This window comes from Myripristis murdjan, chromosome 5 (assembly GCF_902150065.1).
Source record: "Myripristis murdjan chromosome 5, fMyrMur1.1, whole genome shotgun sequence".
NCBI classification, from domain to species: Eukaryota; Metazoa; Chordata; class Actinopteri; order Holocentriformes; family Holocentridae; genus Myripristis; species Myripristis murdjan.
In genome coordinates this window covers 18261502-18275989 of record NC_043984.1, presented here as the reverse complement: position 1 = coordinate 18275989, position 14488 = coordinate 18261502, and the positions used below count along the sequence as shown (strand labels likewise).

Genomic DNA, 14488 nt, shown 5'->3' with positions numbered 1-14488 from the left:
TCAATGTCATATTTACATAATTCAGCTTTTATTTTATGCAAACGGTATATTGCAAGTCTTTTTTTTTTTTTTTTTTTTTTTTGTCACCTGGCAAGCATTCAATATAATGACAATATTTCACATAAATCCAGACATGGATGTTTATTTTTCCCTTGTTATGCTAACTGTCCCAGAACTGGCTTTGGATGGACAACACTGGCTAGTTCCAGACAATCAGAGGATAAAAGTATGGATTAGACAGATTAAGCCAGTGGTCTCCCATGGGACCTTTCAGGGACAGGCTGTGGTAAAACAATCCCACTGATGTGGCACTTTCTCATATTAGTCAGCCTTACATGCTCTCCCTCGGTACTAATTGTTTGCTGGGTTGCTAGGTTGCCAGTGGAGATAACCGTTGCTCAGAGTAAACTGAGTTGAACACTATAGACATAAATGAATTATCATGACCTAGAATGAATTAGAATGAACAAATAAGTCAGTTTTGAAAACAGTTCTGTTAATTGTTTATTTATTTTTATTGAGAAGTTATTTGTGTTTGTGATACATATATACACATATATATACATATAACGTATATATACACACACATAGATAGATAGATAGATAGATAGATAGATAGATAGATAGATAGATAGATATAGGATGGACTGTGCTGTTTTCTCTTGTGCCAAATGAGACTAACAGAAGTGAAATGCATCAAGGCAATTGACTGAACATGAAAATACCAGACAATGCACTATTGTGAAAGCCTAAACGATTTAATTATTATTCACCCTTTGGACTCTTAAGGGTTATTCCTCTACTGTATCAGAGAATTTGGTGCAAAAATGACTTGTATGTCCGTCCTTTGTAGTTGTGCTGGACAGCCCCAAGTGTTGGTGTAAAATTGAGCGGCTTTCCCTGCATTATTAGTTAAAAAAAATGACGCGAGATTCCGTGTTTTAAGGAAAATAGCTCCTTTCACAGCGCGCTGCAGTGACTGTTGATTTGCGCAGGTAACTGAGGCACTTTGATGCTTGAGCCACTTACATGCTGACCTGATGAAAGTAGGTGGAGATGAGTCAGTGAGTGTTGGTATGGAGAGAACCCCCTCCACCACTGACATCTGCTCCACCTCACAATATCTTTCCCCCTCATCATCATCATCAGACACCTGGGCTGTGTTGCTCAGGATACACACACAGACACACGCCATGTCACTCTATATGGCACATTAGTATTATCTTTAGAATGATGGGATCCTGTTTTAAACGTGGCCCTGGACCATTGAGCGGGGGTGATGACTCATAGACCGACTGAAGATGACTACAAATATTTTGCGCACGCACACACACACACACACACACGAACGTTCAAGCACTCGGGGCGCGCGCTGCTGCACACGCACTCTCACACACCAGGCATCAAAGCTTTACGTCAAGCCAGACAGGAAGAGGAGAGCGGATCTGATGGCACCGCAGCCGGATCCTTTCATTCCCCTGAAAGTAGGCCAAGTTATTTTCATGAAAGCATGTGAATCGCGCGCTATAGTGATGTTGGAGAAAATGAGGTGACCTCGATCGCAGAGCAGGGTATATATTGAGCTCGCCATCCTCACCGCACTACAAGCTAGTTTTAGCCTATGCAAGGTCAGACTTGGATCCTCTTGGTGGCTGTATCGGCCGGATGATTAATTGTTACTTTTGTCGCAGATGCAGACACTTCTCGCCCATGGACGCGATTTCGCGCATCAGACAGATTCCGTCGTGCGCAATGAAGCAGAAGTGATCCTCTTATGGCAGACATCAGCCCCTCTGTTATCATCGTCGATCTGATTCACTGTGTGTGGGAATAACTCGGGGAAGGGAAGGGCGATGAGAAGGCAACGAGGACCGCCACTGCTCGCCTTATCGGCAGTCCTCCTCTGCACATTTCACCAGACGGCAGGGTCCAGCAGAGCTCGCAGCAGCCCAGCATCCTCAGCACCAGCATCCGAGGTGAGAGGCAGGGATCATCTGGCTGTGTCCCCCCAAACCGGGCTAAAGCAGAATAACATCAGCTTAAACTATTTTAGCAATGAGACCTTTGGCAATCACAGTCATCAAAGCAGGCCTGCACCAAAGCTCAAAGAGGAATCTGGCTTCTCCTTCAACACCAGCAGAGGGAATATTCCCGCTGTGATCTCTGAAAGGTCCAGCAGACCGAGCTGGAGCCTGGAGGAAGGAGTTGCACCTATGTGTGCCTACCGAGTGATTGAGGGAGGCATTGGGGGGCAGCTGTGTTTTCGACACACTCAGTTTGAGTTTGAGTGTCGTCGGGGAGATTGCAGGACTGTCACGTCTTCAGGGACTCTGGTGGCAAATATTCTTAACAATGGCAGTGTGCTGTTACAGTGGACACATGAAAGTCCCAAGGAGAAGATCCAAGGTGAATCCAAAATGACTGAACGTGACATAAAGACAAGAGAGGCTGCAACTGGACTGAAGGATGGTGGGCAACCCGGGACAGGTGTGGCAGCGGAGGGAAACCGGCTCCACACTGCCCAACCAAAGACAGTTTTCAGTGGCAGACGCCGCAGACGGGGTGGCTATGAGTTAAGCTGCTGGTGGAATGGAAGTTACACTCAGTTTGAGTGCACTGGTGTCCATCTTGGATCTGGCTGCAGGGACTTTCTGCTGACTGAGCTGCATGAGAACGTCCCTTACCGCATCTGCCTGCGCTCCCTGGCCCGCTCGGACCCAGCCCAGAGAACAGACCACGGAGACTGTGTGGAGTTTACTGTGTCACCCTCTGGGATGCAGGACATTGTGATTGCCATGACAACGGTTGGGGGCGCTATCTGCGTGATGCTGGTCATCATCTGCTTGCTCGTGGCATATATCACCGAGAACATCATGAGCCCCACAACACAGCACTCGTACTCCTACCACAGCCGCTCTCATCACTGATGTTACACTGCAACCATGATGCACTGCGAAATAAACTAACTTGCCTATACACATAACATGGTCTTCTTGATTACCATATCTAATTTCACACTCATAACGCATAATAATTACTTTGAATCAGCCTCATAATATGGCAAACACCTCCTGTTGGTTGAAATCAAGCACAATTTCGGGTGACTCTGAAAGAAATGCAAATAATATGCCTTGTGAAATTCTACAAGGATGCACTGAACCAAAACTTTTTGATTACCTACACTTACTATTTAGTTTAGTGTGACCACTGTGCCATTTTTTGTTCAAAGTTGTCCGTGAGTCAGTCTGTTGGTCTGTATTCTGGCAGTGTCCCCGCTGCAATACTAATGATGAAATGCATACATCTCAAAGTTTTGCTAAGTGTGTAGACTGTGAAAAGTAACCTTACACATTATTGTCTTTACACAGGAAAGCTGAACTTTGTTGAATTCTTCTTCTCTTAACCTATTCACAGATTGTGTCACCTTAGTCTAGTTTGACTGTTAGGTCTTATGGAATGTGTATATGCACCATGTTTGTCAGAAACAACACCAATCCGGTCTGCAAACTGCCAATTCTGTACCAAATATCTGAGTTAGAATGCCGTTATGTCCAGCAGTCAGTCAATAAAGTATCATCAGAGGTCATTTGTAATGATCTATCTCTCTTCTTCTTTTTCTTTTTGTTTTTCTGTGTTTGTTGACATCCACACTCCATGACAGTTTGAAGACCCAGCTAACTGTCTAGTTGTATGATGTGTTAAAGCAAATGGGAAGAATCTCTTTTATTGTTTGTGACACCTGTTTGGAAGATTAAACTGCAAACAAATTCACAAAGTTAAAATCTGATTGGTAAAATACTATGAAATATTAATATTCCTGGGGCATTTAGCTGCTGTTGCAAACAGTAATAAAACACAGCAAAACCAAATTAAGAAAAAAGCCCAGACATAGATCCATCCATGCAAACTCCATAGGCCTATGTTCGCTTTACAAAATGTCCACCAGTTTCTTTTTATACTACTATAATCAGAACAAAATAGTGTTTTGAGTTGCATTAGAAGTATGCTATGCGATAAATGCACTAAACAGCAGTTTCTATTCAATATATTCAATATACATTCAGATGGCCAGTAGTGGTATGTTGTTAGTTTTTACTAGTGTCATTAACTCTGAATCATAATCCTCGGCCTCCTGCCGCCCATCATGAGAAACTTCCATTAGAGTGTCCTTTCAGCTACTTGTCAGCTCAATGCTTGATAACATCTCCGGTTTAAGTCTTAGATCTCTGCTTCTGGGTGAGAATTGTTATTCCCAAAAAGTCTCAGACGATAAGAATAACAAATGAGTTCCCCATTGACATTCTTGCAGTTATTGAGCTGTGCAAATTAACTGCAGCGTGGTCTGTATCAGCCTACAGTGGGTCAGCCCAGCCTGATGATAGTACGTTTCATTTAGTGGCTAATGCTGGGAATAAGGGGTAAGCCGAGGTCTGTAGGTGTGAGGCAGTTCAGCTGACTTTAATGGTGTTTCGTGTCGAGGGGGATGGAGGCTGGGGGTCCTGGATGTGTTGCTGCCAGAGAAAGTGAAGTGATGAAGCGAATAAACACACACACCATCAAACCTGTATGTGTGTGGTAAATGGTGGCCCTATAGATTCGACAGCATGGCCTGATGGTTTCATTATTTGTGAGTTAACACATTGTTCTGTTGTCATCACAATACGGTCTCTCTCTGAATGCTAAGTATGAGTTACAGTACAGGGGGATTGTTTCACCACATAAAAACAAACTTCGTATTGGTGTATGTAAAAATAAACTCAAATAGAGACTGTAACGTTGCAACGTTAATTTCTACAGCCACATATTGAAGCTGTTATGGTACATAATTGTATAAAACTACTCCAAAAGACAAAAATGATTATCAGCAATTAGAATTATATAGAAATTTATGCATTAATTTGTTTGCATGGGTAGCCCCAGAGCATGCAAAGACCAAACTTGTTAACTGCAAATGAAACTACTACTAGTACAAACTAATTATGAGGAAGTATAAAATAAATAATGCTAGCCACCAAATAAATTCCCCATGGGGATCAATAAAGTATTTTTGATTCTGATAAATAATAATAATAATAAAAAAAAGAGATAAAATTCAAAAAGATAAATAAAAACATACTGTAACAGGTTAGTACAAGAGGTTTGCTTTTAATACTACTGTTGTTAGCTGTCAGTCAGTTAGGTTGTTAATCAATTTAGTGTCTGCTAGTTGTAGGATTTGGAAAAGAGGCCTTCCGTGTCTGTTTTTCCAGTGTTTCCATTTTAATGTTTTGTAGATCAAACCATATTATTAAAACAACCACATAGGTATGTAAAAATGCATTGAAATAGCTTATAAGATATACAATATTAAAAAAAAAAAAAAAAAAAAAAAAAAACCTCTTCTCCTTAATTTGAGGATTTGACATTCAGGTAAAGTCCATGAAGTCTACATGTTAAATACAACTGCCATTAGAAAATATTATGTAAGTACACGTGATTATAAAAACAATATAAAAATACATTACATTACACCAGTAAATTTCCCCCCTGTCGGTTCAGTTTATTTGCTGACGTCACGGTTACTTGCCACATTTTTTGACTCGTCAAGTTGGAAGCCCCGCCCCCAGATGACATCACCGTTTAAACTCTCCAGCTAGCGCTCCGCCATTTTAACTTCCTCCTTTCGACAGAAGAGAAGTTCACGGTGTTGTCGTTCACTTCATCCTGTTTTTTTTCTTTATTTTACTCAGTTCGACCGTGGGGTTCGGCTAGTTCCAGACATCAAACTTAGCTACCTTTATTTACAGCCGGCTAGATTAGTTTACATCGGCTCACTAGTCGACTAGGTTCTCCGGAAGAGTCGCAATGCCGAGCCACCCGCTGCGTGTAGCGGTTGTGTGCTCGAGCAACCAGAACCGCAGTATGGAAGCGCACAATATTCTCAGGTAAAGACGAGTCGCCGAGAAGAGGAGGAAAAACCACCACTGTGTCACACCACCAAGTGAATGTGTGCGGTGCCGCTCCGCCCGCAGCCCCCCTCACATGCCGCACACGCAGCGACATGTTTGGGGTGACAGCTCGTCGGGCCTCGGCACGGGCTCAACAATGGACACGCACCTCCGGCTCTTTACTACGCTCTTTAATCTGGACTGAGATTCCGCTTTTACAGTCAGGGTCCATAACACTAAACGACCACGGCAGAATTTTCTTTTTAAAATAGACATTGGTTCTCCAGAATAGCCGAATAGTCTTATTTTGTAGTTTTTATTTTTAATCACTCTTGACAAGAGCGCCCCCCTCTGGGAAATTCCAAGAGGGAGGAGCCTCCTTTGCACAACACCGGGTCGCATACCTGGACCTAGTCCCCTCATCCACCACCAGGGAATTTTTGCATCTCTCTCTCTCTCGACATTTATACATGTATCTGTAGAGTTATGGGGGTTTTGTGGTCAAGGTTTTGCACGCTTGGTGTCATAAATAGCTGTCCCAGTTCATTGGACAAATGCTCAGTGGGGCCAGAACAGAAACTAAAAAACAAGCACTTCTGCCTTTGTCTACGATGGAAATGGCTGACAGATGAAGGCCCTTTTTTTTTTTTTTTTGCTGACAACTGTCAGCCATTTGTTGGGCTGAAATAATAAAAAAAAAAAAATCAATCTGGAGCCTGTTTTCTGGTGTGGGTGATAGTGATAATGCAGGATTTTGACAGATTCAGAAACCCTGCTGCATGGTAGTGCCCAGCTGGACATGGCCTTCTCTACACTTCAATACGCACAGTGATATTTAATCCTAGCTGACAACTAACATTGATCAGTAATAGGCCACTGTTGCTTTTAGCATTCAGTTCTCATATTTGTCTAAAGAGGGTTGAAGATAGTTTTGTAAACTGAGAATAGCTGTGTTACATTTTTTCTGTACATCTAATGTTGATACCAGATATGCCATAATTTACTTTGTTGTCCCTTGCTTTCTTCTTTGCAGCAAACGTGGATTTGATGTGCGTTCATTTGGGACAGGGTCTCATGTGAAGCTACCCGGTCCTGCCCCGGATAAACCAAATGTGTATGACTTCAAAACGACATATGAACAGATGTACAACGACTTGGTCCGCAAGGACAAAGAACTGTATCCCCTTCACACTCACTTTCTCTCTCACACACTCACAATTCGGAGGATCAGCCCACTTACATGTGTCCTCGGTTAGATTTTCATGAAAGATCATGAAAGTGTGGTGGCTTTGGAGCAGCACAGCAGACGGGAGAACGTCGATGGGTAACTGGCATGCAGGGATTTGAAGTAAATGTATGAGAAGCACTCAGGTATTGTTAAACATACAAAACTGGTTGGGTAAACAGAAAAAGTCCCTGGTTACTAGTTTATTTTTCTCTTAGAAGAAAGGGTACCATGTTAAACTGAGACAGCAAGAAAACAAACAAAAAAAATGCCTGATAATGAGAAGGTATAGTAGTTATACTAATTCATGTAATCATGTCATTCAAGCTCAGTTTTCTTGGTGTCATGATTTTGCTTATATTTCCTATCAGTGTGATGCGTTGCTATAAACAGCTGCAGCTGCTGTTTAACCACAGACTCCTTAAAAAAACAACAAACTTGACTACAACAGTTTGTCTCATAAATTGGTAATGGAGTGATGTAATGGCATACTTTTTAGTGGAGATGTTGAGGAAATTGCATGAGATGTGCTTTGTAAGTACTGGTGAGTGAGAGATGTTGGTATGACCCCTCTGGGGTCAAAACAGCATGCGGCGTACATTCATGAAGTTACTTTGATTAGGTAGATGGCCCAGATTTTTATGTCCAAAGGTTTAAGCAATTATTCATGCCCCCACCCCTCCCTTGTATTTCTAACTCACTAATTAGTGCAGGTCTCTGAAGGCACCACTAGGGGGAGCTGTTGTTTCCATAATAGCCTGGCTGACCACTGACTTGACATTCAGAACCGTGTGCCGTTTTCCATGATTTTTGTGAGGAAATCACCCCTCAGAGGAACAAATACACAGTCAGACACAACATAAATTACTGTTCCATGTTCTCACTAGATCTTACTGGGTGCTTGCACACTCTTCAAACCCTTCCTGGGCGTATGCTGGGTGAAGCCCTGTGCCTGAGTTGTGGAGGGGTGCTGTATTGCCTTGGATTTTGTCTCTTTCCCCCGCTGTGTTCCTTAACCCCTGAACTCTCCAGATACACACAGAATGGGATCCTGCATATGCTAGACCGCAACAAGCGCATCAAAACAAGACCGGAGCGCTTTCAGAGCTGCAAGGAAAAGTTTGACCTGGTCATCACTTGTGAAGAGAGAGTTTACGACCAAGTGCTGGAGGGTGAGGCTTTCACGTTCAATGTAAATCAGAGTGTGTGTTCTTAAAACCAAAGGTGATTCCAGCTTTAATTTAGAGAGGAAGATCAGCGATTGTGAGAAATATGTGAGAGGAAGTTGTTCCTCTTGTATTCAGACGTTATCACTCCAGGGTGCTGCAAGGTCTGACTTTTTCCATCTGTTGTTGCTCCGCAGATTTTAACTCCAGAGAGCAGGAGACGTTTCAGCCGGTGCACGTCATCAACGTAGACATCCAAGATAACCATGAGGAAGCCACACTGGGGGCCTTCCTCATCTGTGAGCTGTGTCAGTGTGTGAGTGTCTCCTAGCCTGGATCTCATCCTGTTATATACACTCACTCTGGGACAGAATATAACTGAGCTATTAAACCACCAAAGGCCCTGCTTTACAATGATGTCATTAAGCACTGGAAAGCAATGCACTTAGTGGCCTATCACAGTAATAAAATGGCGGTAATACAATATCAGGTTGTAAAAATGCTCATGTTTAATAGGAAATATGAAATAATACATAAAACATGTTATGTCAAGGAATACATTAAGAGATCAAGTCAATGAAAAGGTGTCAGTGTGCTTACATCCTATATATGATCATGTCTGTAGATTCACAGAAATGTGCTGGAAAGTCAGCTATGCAAATCAGCCATTTGTAAAAATCAACAGCAGTAAGTGCTTTGGTTTAAGGAAAAAATATGCATGTTTACTTAAGCATTTGTACATTCACAACCTCAGGTTATAAATGTACATCCTCAAAGACACACCAAGGTGACAAATACGTCACTGTTTATCCCCTTTGAGCCTCCCAAATCCACCTTTTTGGAGTAGCCAAGTATGTTTTACTAATCATCTACTGGTACCTGCAAGCTGTGTTAAAATGTGTGTCCTCTCCTTTTAGATCCAGCACACCGATGACATGGAGAATGATATTGAGGAGCTGCTACAGGAGTTTGAGGATAAGAGCAACAGGCCTTTTCTCCACACAGTCTGCTTCTACTGATGCACCCCCCTATCCAAATTTGCAATAAAACATACCCACATACACAAGCAAACAAACTAAACATTAGCATATGGATCGACACACACACATGCATACACCAACTATATTCCTCTGTCATCTACACTGACACAGTACGCACAGTGCCTGCACGGCCACACACAGAACACACACACACATCCTTTGGTCGGGACCCAGCAGATTACTCTGGTTGGACAAATGGTGATGATGGGCTTTTCCTCTATGCAGAGGACAGGCCCAGTGCTCTCGCTCTGCCTTTACTCGCCTGGATCAAGGTCAGGTCAAGGTCCCCCCTCCATCCCAGTCAAGTGAAACCACTCAGCCATGTCTCCTCAGGGAGCGCCAGTCCCCTCAGTCGAACGCCTCCTCATTTAGCCCCTATGATTTTGTCAAATATTGCATAAAGATGCTGATTGATTTTTTTTTGTTTTGTTTTTCCAAATGATATTGTAATTGTAATTCAGAATATGTCAGAGTTTTATTCCTGATTGAGGATAGTGTAAATGTGTTTATTAGCATCAGAGAGGAGATCTGTTTGAGATGAATGCGTTTTTTTTTTTTTTTTTTTTTTTTTTTTTTTTTTTGTGCGATGTAGTGAGAATAATTTAATGTGGGGAGGACAAATGAATAACCAAACTGAGAGGTTAAGGCTTCACCCCCCCACCCCACTTTGTTTCCATTATAATGTATTGGTTCATATTTAAAATGAGATTTGCTATCTTTCAGGGCATAGTATTTTTTTCTTTTGTAAATGTTAAAGAATTGAAACATTGTAATTATTTGCAAACTGCGAGCTCAGTCCAGAGTGCCTGAATTTCTGTATGTACATAAGAATCCACTAAAGAAAGAAAATCTCTTAAGAAACATGTCACGAGTCTTTGTACTTCTTTCTTTTTTATTTTAGTAGCCTATTTCAAAGTTCAAGGTCTGGCTATTTCATCCTTGCAGCACTGATGTGGGTAACATTGAAATGGCTATTGTTATGGAAGCACTGCGCTATCATCATCCCATTTCCTAAAATTACCAGTTGGAATACTTAGAGCTGTCTGGACTCCTCGGTCATTAGTCTTTGAATCATTTTAGGTTTATGTTGTGAGGCCATTTTCGGGGATGGGCGGACACAAAGACACAGGGCAACAGTTTTATTTTCAAAACGTTTAAACGAGCTATTGTTGTGGCAGGGATTCACATCAACCGCGTCCTCAGCTGGGCTCCTGTCCAACTTGTGCTTCTAATAAATATGCGTAAATTGGGTTGTTGAGCCTGACAAATCTTTGGCAGGATGTAATTGTATTTGTGTTATTTTTACTTTAACTGGTGACCAGTGTTCATATCTATCTATCTATCTATCTATCTATCTATCTATCTATCTATCTATCTATCTATCTATCTATCTATCTATCTATATGAGCTGACAGTTTGTTAAAATTCCGACTCGACCAGCCTCTCAGCTGGAGTAGACGTCCCTGCAGCTATAGCACTGTATATGACTGTAACACTGGGTGAGTTAGGATGGATGAGGGATGGACATTTGGAGGCTCCGGAGCCCCTCCCGGATGCCCGTCGAGTCTGAAGCGCACGAAAAAATGTGTTTACTAAAGAGTTTGGACACGAGCTCACCCCGTCCACCATGATCTTCATGATTTTAGGGTCTTCAGTTGTGATGGTAAGAGATGTCACACCACATCTTATTTTATTTCCATGGCTTTGAATTTTGCCATTATTTCAACCGAAAGCTGAGAAATGATAACTGATTAATGTTTACGCATGGATTGTGTCTCAGTTGTTTTGATGGGAATGCATCTCCAGATGATGCCCGGCTGTCTCCAGCTCATCCCAGTTGACTTCAGCTGGTTCATTTGTTGCAGATTGTAACTTGTGTGTTGGACATGAACGCGCTCCTGGACCGCTTTCACAACGACATCTTACCATTTGTGCGGGGGGAGGACCGCATCTGTGCCTGCACCTGTGGAAGGTAAAATATAATCCAGAGGCATCGTTACAGCATGATATTTTGTATGATCTTACACATTTGGAGCACATTTTAACCTCAAACTGCCTTATGACTTATGACTTAAATATAGTACACGGAGGATGGGATTGGATATAAGATAATAGCTCCTGTCAGAATGGTTTACAGTGATCTGAAAGCCCTGGAGTGAGGTTGTTGCACTGCATTTAAAGTGTGCGAGTCAGATTTCAAATAGAGATTATGTCAAAACCACTTGACCAAAGTTTTCCATAATGAAAAACAGTCAAGCCAGAGTTTTCCACGGGATGTAAGGCACTTGCAGCACCTTTTTGGCTCTCGTGCATGTCTCAAAAAGATGATGAGGATATGCTGATGCCTGATGATTTCTGCCACACTGACCAACACCAAACATCATGATGTCATGTGATCGAATACTTCCATGTCGATATTGTCACGATATTGTAGGGATGACAATAGATCTGAATAATTAATCACGATATTATCGAAATTGCACTTAGGCCAAGTGCAATATCCAAATCGCAGGAGCTGCAATTTTTTGTATTAAATTAAATATTATGATGCTAGAGAGACAGCCTTGCCTACAAATTGTATTTTCCAGATGTAAGAAATAATATTTTATTTAGTACACACCCCAGCAAAAATAACATGAAGTTTTCCAATACAAAAAATATCATTCATATTAAAATTGCAAATCATATCATATCATATCATATCATATCACTCAGCTCTGGATGACAATTGGTGCTTTGATATTTATACATGATATTGTTTCATAAACAATAAATTATGCATATGGTGTGATGACCAAGCAGGTACAGTCGAGGCAAATAGGAGAAAAACTAAAATAAATCAGAGTTCAGAAAATTGCCTTTTCTGTAATGCAGCCTTTAAAACCAGGTAAAGACAACAGAACTTATTTGTGATACCCAAAATCCCAGACAACATCATGATATTGATAATACTGATATATTGCCCAGGCCTAACACACCAACACTGTGTTGTCTGGTGTGCCAACCCTCCCCCTCTCACACCATGTCGACCCTCTCCTCTGCCGCTCCATCTGCTCCAGGCACCAGGTTTATCATGTCCTTCCTTATGATGGAGGTCAATCGGCGGTGGATTCCACAAACTACTTTGCAAGCGACGGCGTGACCAAGCAGGAGATGGATGTTATTCTTGGACTGGTCCTGGGTCTCTGCATCAGCTGGTCCCTTCTGTGGCTGGACGGGGCGCTGCACTCTGTGCTCAGAGCCTGGAGGGCAAAGCAGCACCACGGTGAGTCAAATGGCTGTTTGAGGGAGTGAAAGAGACAAGAGGACTTGAGTAGACTGGCTCAGAGTCTGGGGATATCTGGAGATACTGTATATGATAGTGGTATATTAGGACCTATGGCACACTTTCATGCTACGCTGTGGTTATTGGTGCAAGTAAAACTGCTTTTGGAAGTGTTGTGGTGTAATTCACAAATGAACAGGTGGCAGAGACAGACAAAGCTGCCTTTGAGTTCCAGCTGACAAGAGGAAATGGGAAGGACACACTGTCATATAATTGGTTAGCACAGTCCTTACAACCTATTTGACTACAAATATTGTTCACTACTAAATTAATGATTATTTGTGGCAGGAATGAGGATGTAGCTTAGTTTCCACCGCCTTAGCTTGCATTTGCTTGTTCCATCTCTTGATTTTGCTCTCTGTAAAGATTCATGAGTATCACTGTCTCTTTAAAAATGAAATTCACTCACCCTTACTATCCTGATTTTGTGCTCCCTTCTGCCTCACCAAATGCGTGCTACTTAATTCTGCCACTCACACAAGCAGGGTTGACAAGTGAGAACTGGAGGTTGGAGGTGTATTTGAGTTATATTCCTCACTGAACACAGTTTACTTGTCCTCCTCTCCAGATGTGGGTCTCTGGTCGTGGATCCCCAGATTCTGTAACCTTAGGGACTTGTGCAGACGGGTGCACCTAAAACAGACTGAGGACTCCGGTGAGGACATGGTGCACATCAAGCAAAAACTGTACCACAATGGCCATCGAAGCTTGTGACACTCAAAGGATCCCAATTAAACTGTGATAATGGTGATGCAGTTAAAATGATGATGTGTGTGTTTGTTCCCTCCTGTTATGTGCCTGAAAACAGCAGTCAACCTGTCTAGCTATTCTGTGCAGTCCAAACAAACACAGTTCAGGATCAGACTGGATTGTAGACGAACCAGATGCTGTTTGGACTGGGAACTTGGAATTTAAAAAAAAAAAAAAAATGGTCAAAAGCATCCAGTTCATGTCAACTTCCATTTTTTGATGTAAGCTCTTGCTGCTGAGTTTGGAAAACGTGATTACATCGTGTCTTGCATATGAGTGTATTTGGATGAAAATATTAAAATGGATGCTGCAGTTGTTTCTTCCAGTCTTGTTTTTATTTTGATTAAACACAGGGCTATTCCGTGCCTCAGAAATTTAACTCATGTTTTAATTATGTTATTAGCTATTAATTCACATTGACACAAATGTGACTTCCCAATTATAATTACCACTTTGTTGGGTTGTTTATAAGTCATACATTGTAGTATTGGAAGACATCCCATACCTGACAGTGACTGAGTTTTATCACACAGCCCTCTCTATATACCAGGGACATGCTCATGCCCTTGACTTGGCTGTGTAAAAGAAAGCTGTCTCAAGCTCTCAGCCATTACTGTGAAATATTGAAATCTCCAGTGGATTCCCATAGGAAAGTGTCCCCGGGGATGGGATCGCTGCCTCATCCAATCTAGACCCCACCCCCACCCCTTCGCCTGCTCCTCCACCATTATTTTACCATGTCTGCCTCTCAGAACCATATACATTATTAACACCTGACACTGGGTTTAACCACAAAGTGGGTGTCATCTCCAGGATCGGTCTCTGTAAATATTACATCACCCTTTCTTCAGCAGCTTTTCTAAGATTTCTTTCTAAGGGCTGGACCAATACAGGATGTGGAACAGATTTGTGGTTGCAAAAATTTACCGGCTGACTTTTTTTTTTTCTTGGTGACAGCAGGAGGGCAGGAATAGATGTTTCCACATTAGATGCTCAAAGAACCATGTGATTTCAATTTGCATTTGATTAGCCAAGTGGCTTCAAGTCCAGCCCAA

The 14488-nt window shown here is 42.0% G+C and overlaps 3 protein-coding genes across 4 annotated transcripts; all 3 read left to right on the top strand.

The window, feature by feature from the left end:
• The first annotated feature begins 1408 nt into the window (after positions 1-1408).
• Positions 1409-3614, top strand: fndc10 (fibronectin type III domain containing 10). Of its 2 annotated transcripts, none has more exons than XM_030050726.1 (2): positions 1409-1571; positions 1692-3614. In XM_030050726.1, the coding sequence occupies exon 2, from the start codon at positions 1854-1856 to the stop codon at positions 2925-2927; it is 1074 nt and encodes a 357-aa protein (XP_029906586.1). In that variant the 5' UTR covers positions 1409-1571; positions 1692-1853; the 3' UTR covers positions 2928-3614. The 2 variants fall into 2 exon arrangements, with proteins under 2 accessions (XP_029906586.1, XP_029906587.1); XM_030050727.1 differs by having other exon boundaries at positions 1416-1484.
• Positions 3615-5639: 2025 nt separating this feature from the next.
• Positions 5640-9923, top strand: ssu72 (SSU72 homolog, RNA polymerase II CTD phosphatase). Its single transcript, XM_030050760.1, has 5 exons — positions 5640-5924; positions 6961-7104; positions 8185-8324; positions 8516-8634; positions 9236-9923. Exons 1-5 carry the CDS (start codon positions 5845-5847, stop codon positions 9335-9337), a joined length of 585 nt encoding a protein of 194 aa, XP_029906620.1. The 5' UTR covers positions 5640-5844; the 3' UTR covers positions 9338-9923.
• Positions 9924-10976: 1053 nt separating this feature from the next.
• Positions 10977-13424, top strand: LOC115358770 (transmembrane protein 240). Its single transcript, XM_030050778.1, has 4 exons — positions 10977-11021; positions 11224-11330; positions 12418-12623; positions 13252-13424. The coding sequence occupies exons 1-4, from the start codon at positions 10986-10988 to the stop codon at positions 13395-13397; spliced, it is 495 nt and encodes a 164-aa protein (XP_029906638.1). The 5' UTR covers positions 10977-10985; the 3' UTR covers positions 13398-13424.
• The last annotated feature ends 1064 nt before the right edge of the window (positions 13425-14488 follow it).

Excerpts from the sequence above, each read along its gene's own strand:
- fndc10 (XM_030050726.1), top strand. The coding sequence starts at position 1,854 with ATGAGAAGGCAACGAGGACCGCCACTGCTCGCCTTATCGGCAGTCCTC.
- ssu72 (XM_030050760.1), top strand. The coding sequence starts at position 5,845 with ATGCCGAGCCACCCGCTGCGTGTAGCGGTTGTGTGCTCGAGCAACCAG. Across the intron at positions 7,105-8,184 it reads GTCCGCAAGGACAAAGAACT|ATACACACAGAATGGGATCC; the intron begins GTATCCCCTTCA and ends TGAACTCTCCAG. Across the intron at positions 8,325-8,515 it reads TTACGACCAAGTGCTGGAGG|ATTTTAACTCCAGAGAGCAG; the intron begins GTGAGGCTTTCA and ends GTTGCTCCGCAG.
- LOC115358770 (XM_030050778.1), top strand. The coding sequence starts at position 10,986 with ATGATCTTCATGATTTTAGGGTCTTCAGTTGTGATG. Across the intron at positions 11,022-11,223 it reads TAGGGTCTTCAGTTGTGATG|ATTGTAACTTGTGTGTTGGA; the intron begins GTAAGAGATGTC and ends CATTTGTTGCAG. Across the intron at positions 11,331-12,417 it reads TGTGCCTGCACCTGTGGAAG|GCACCAGGTTTATCATGTCC; the intron begins GTAAAATATAAT and ends CATCTGCTCCAG.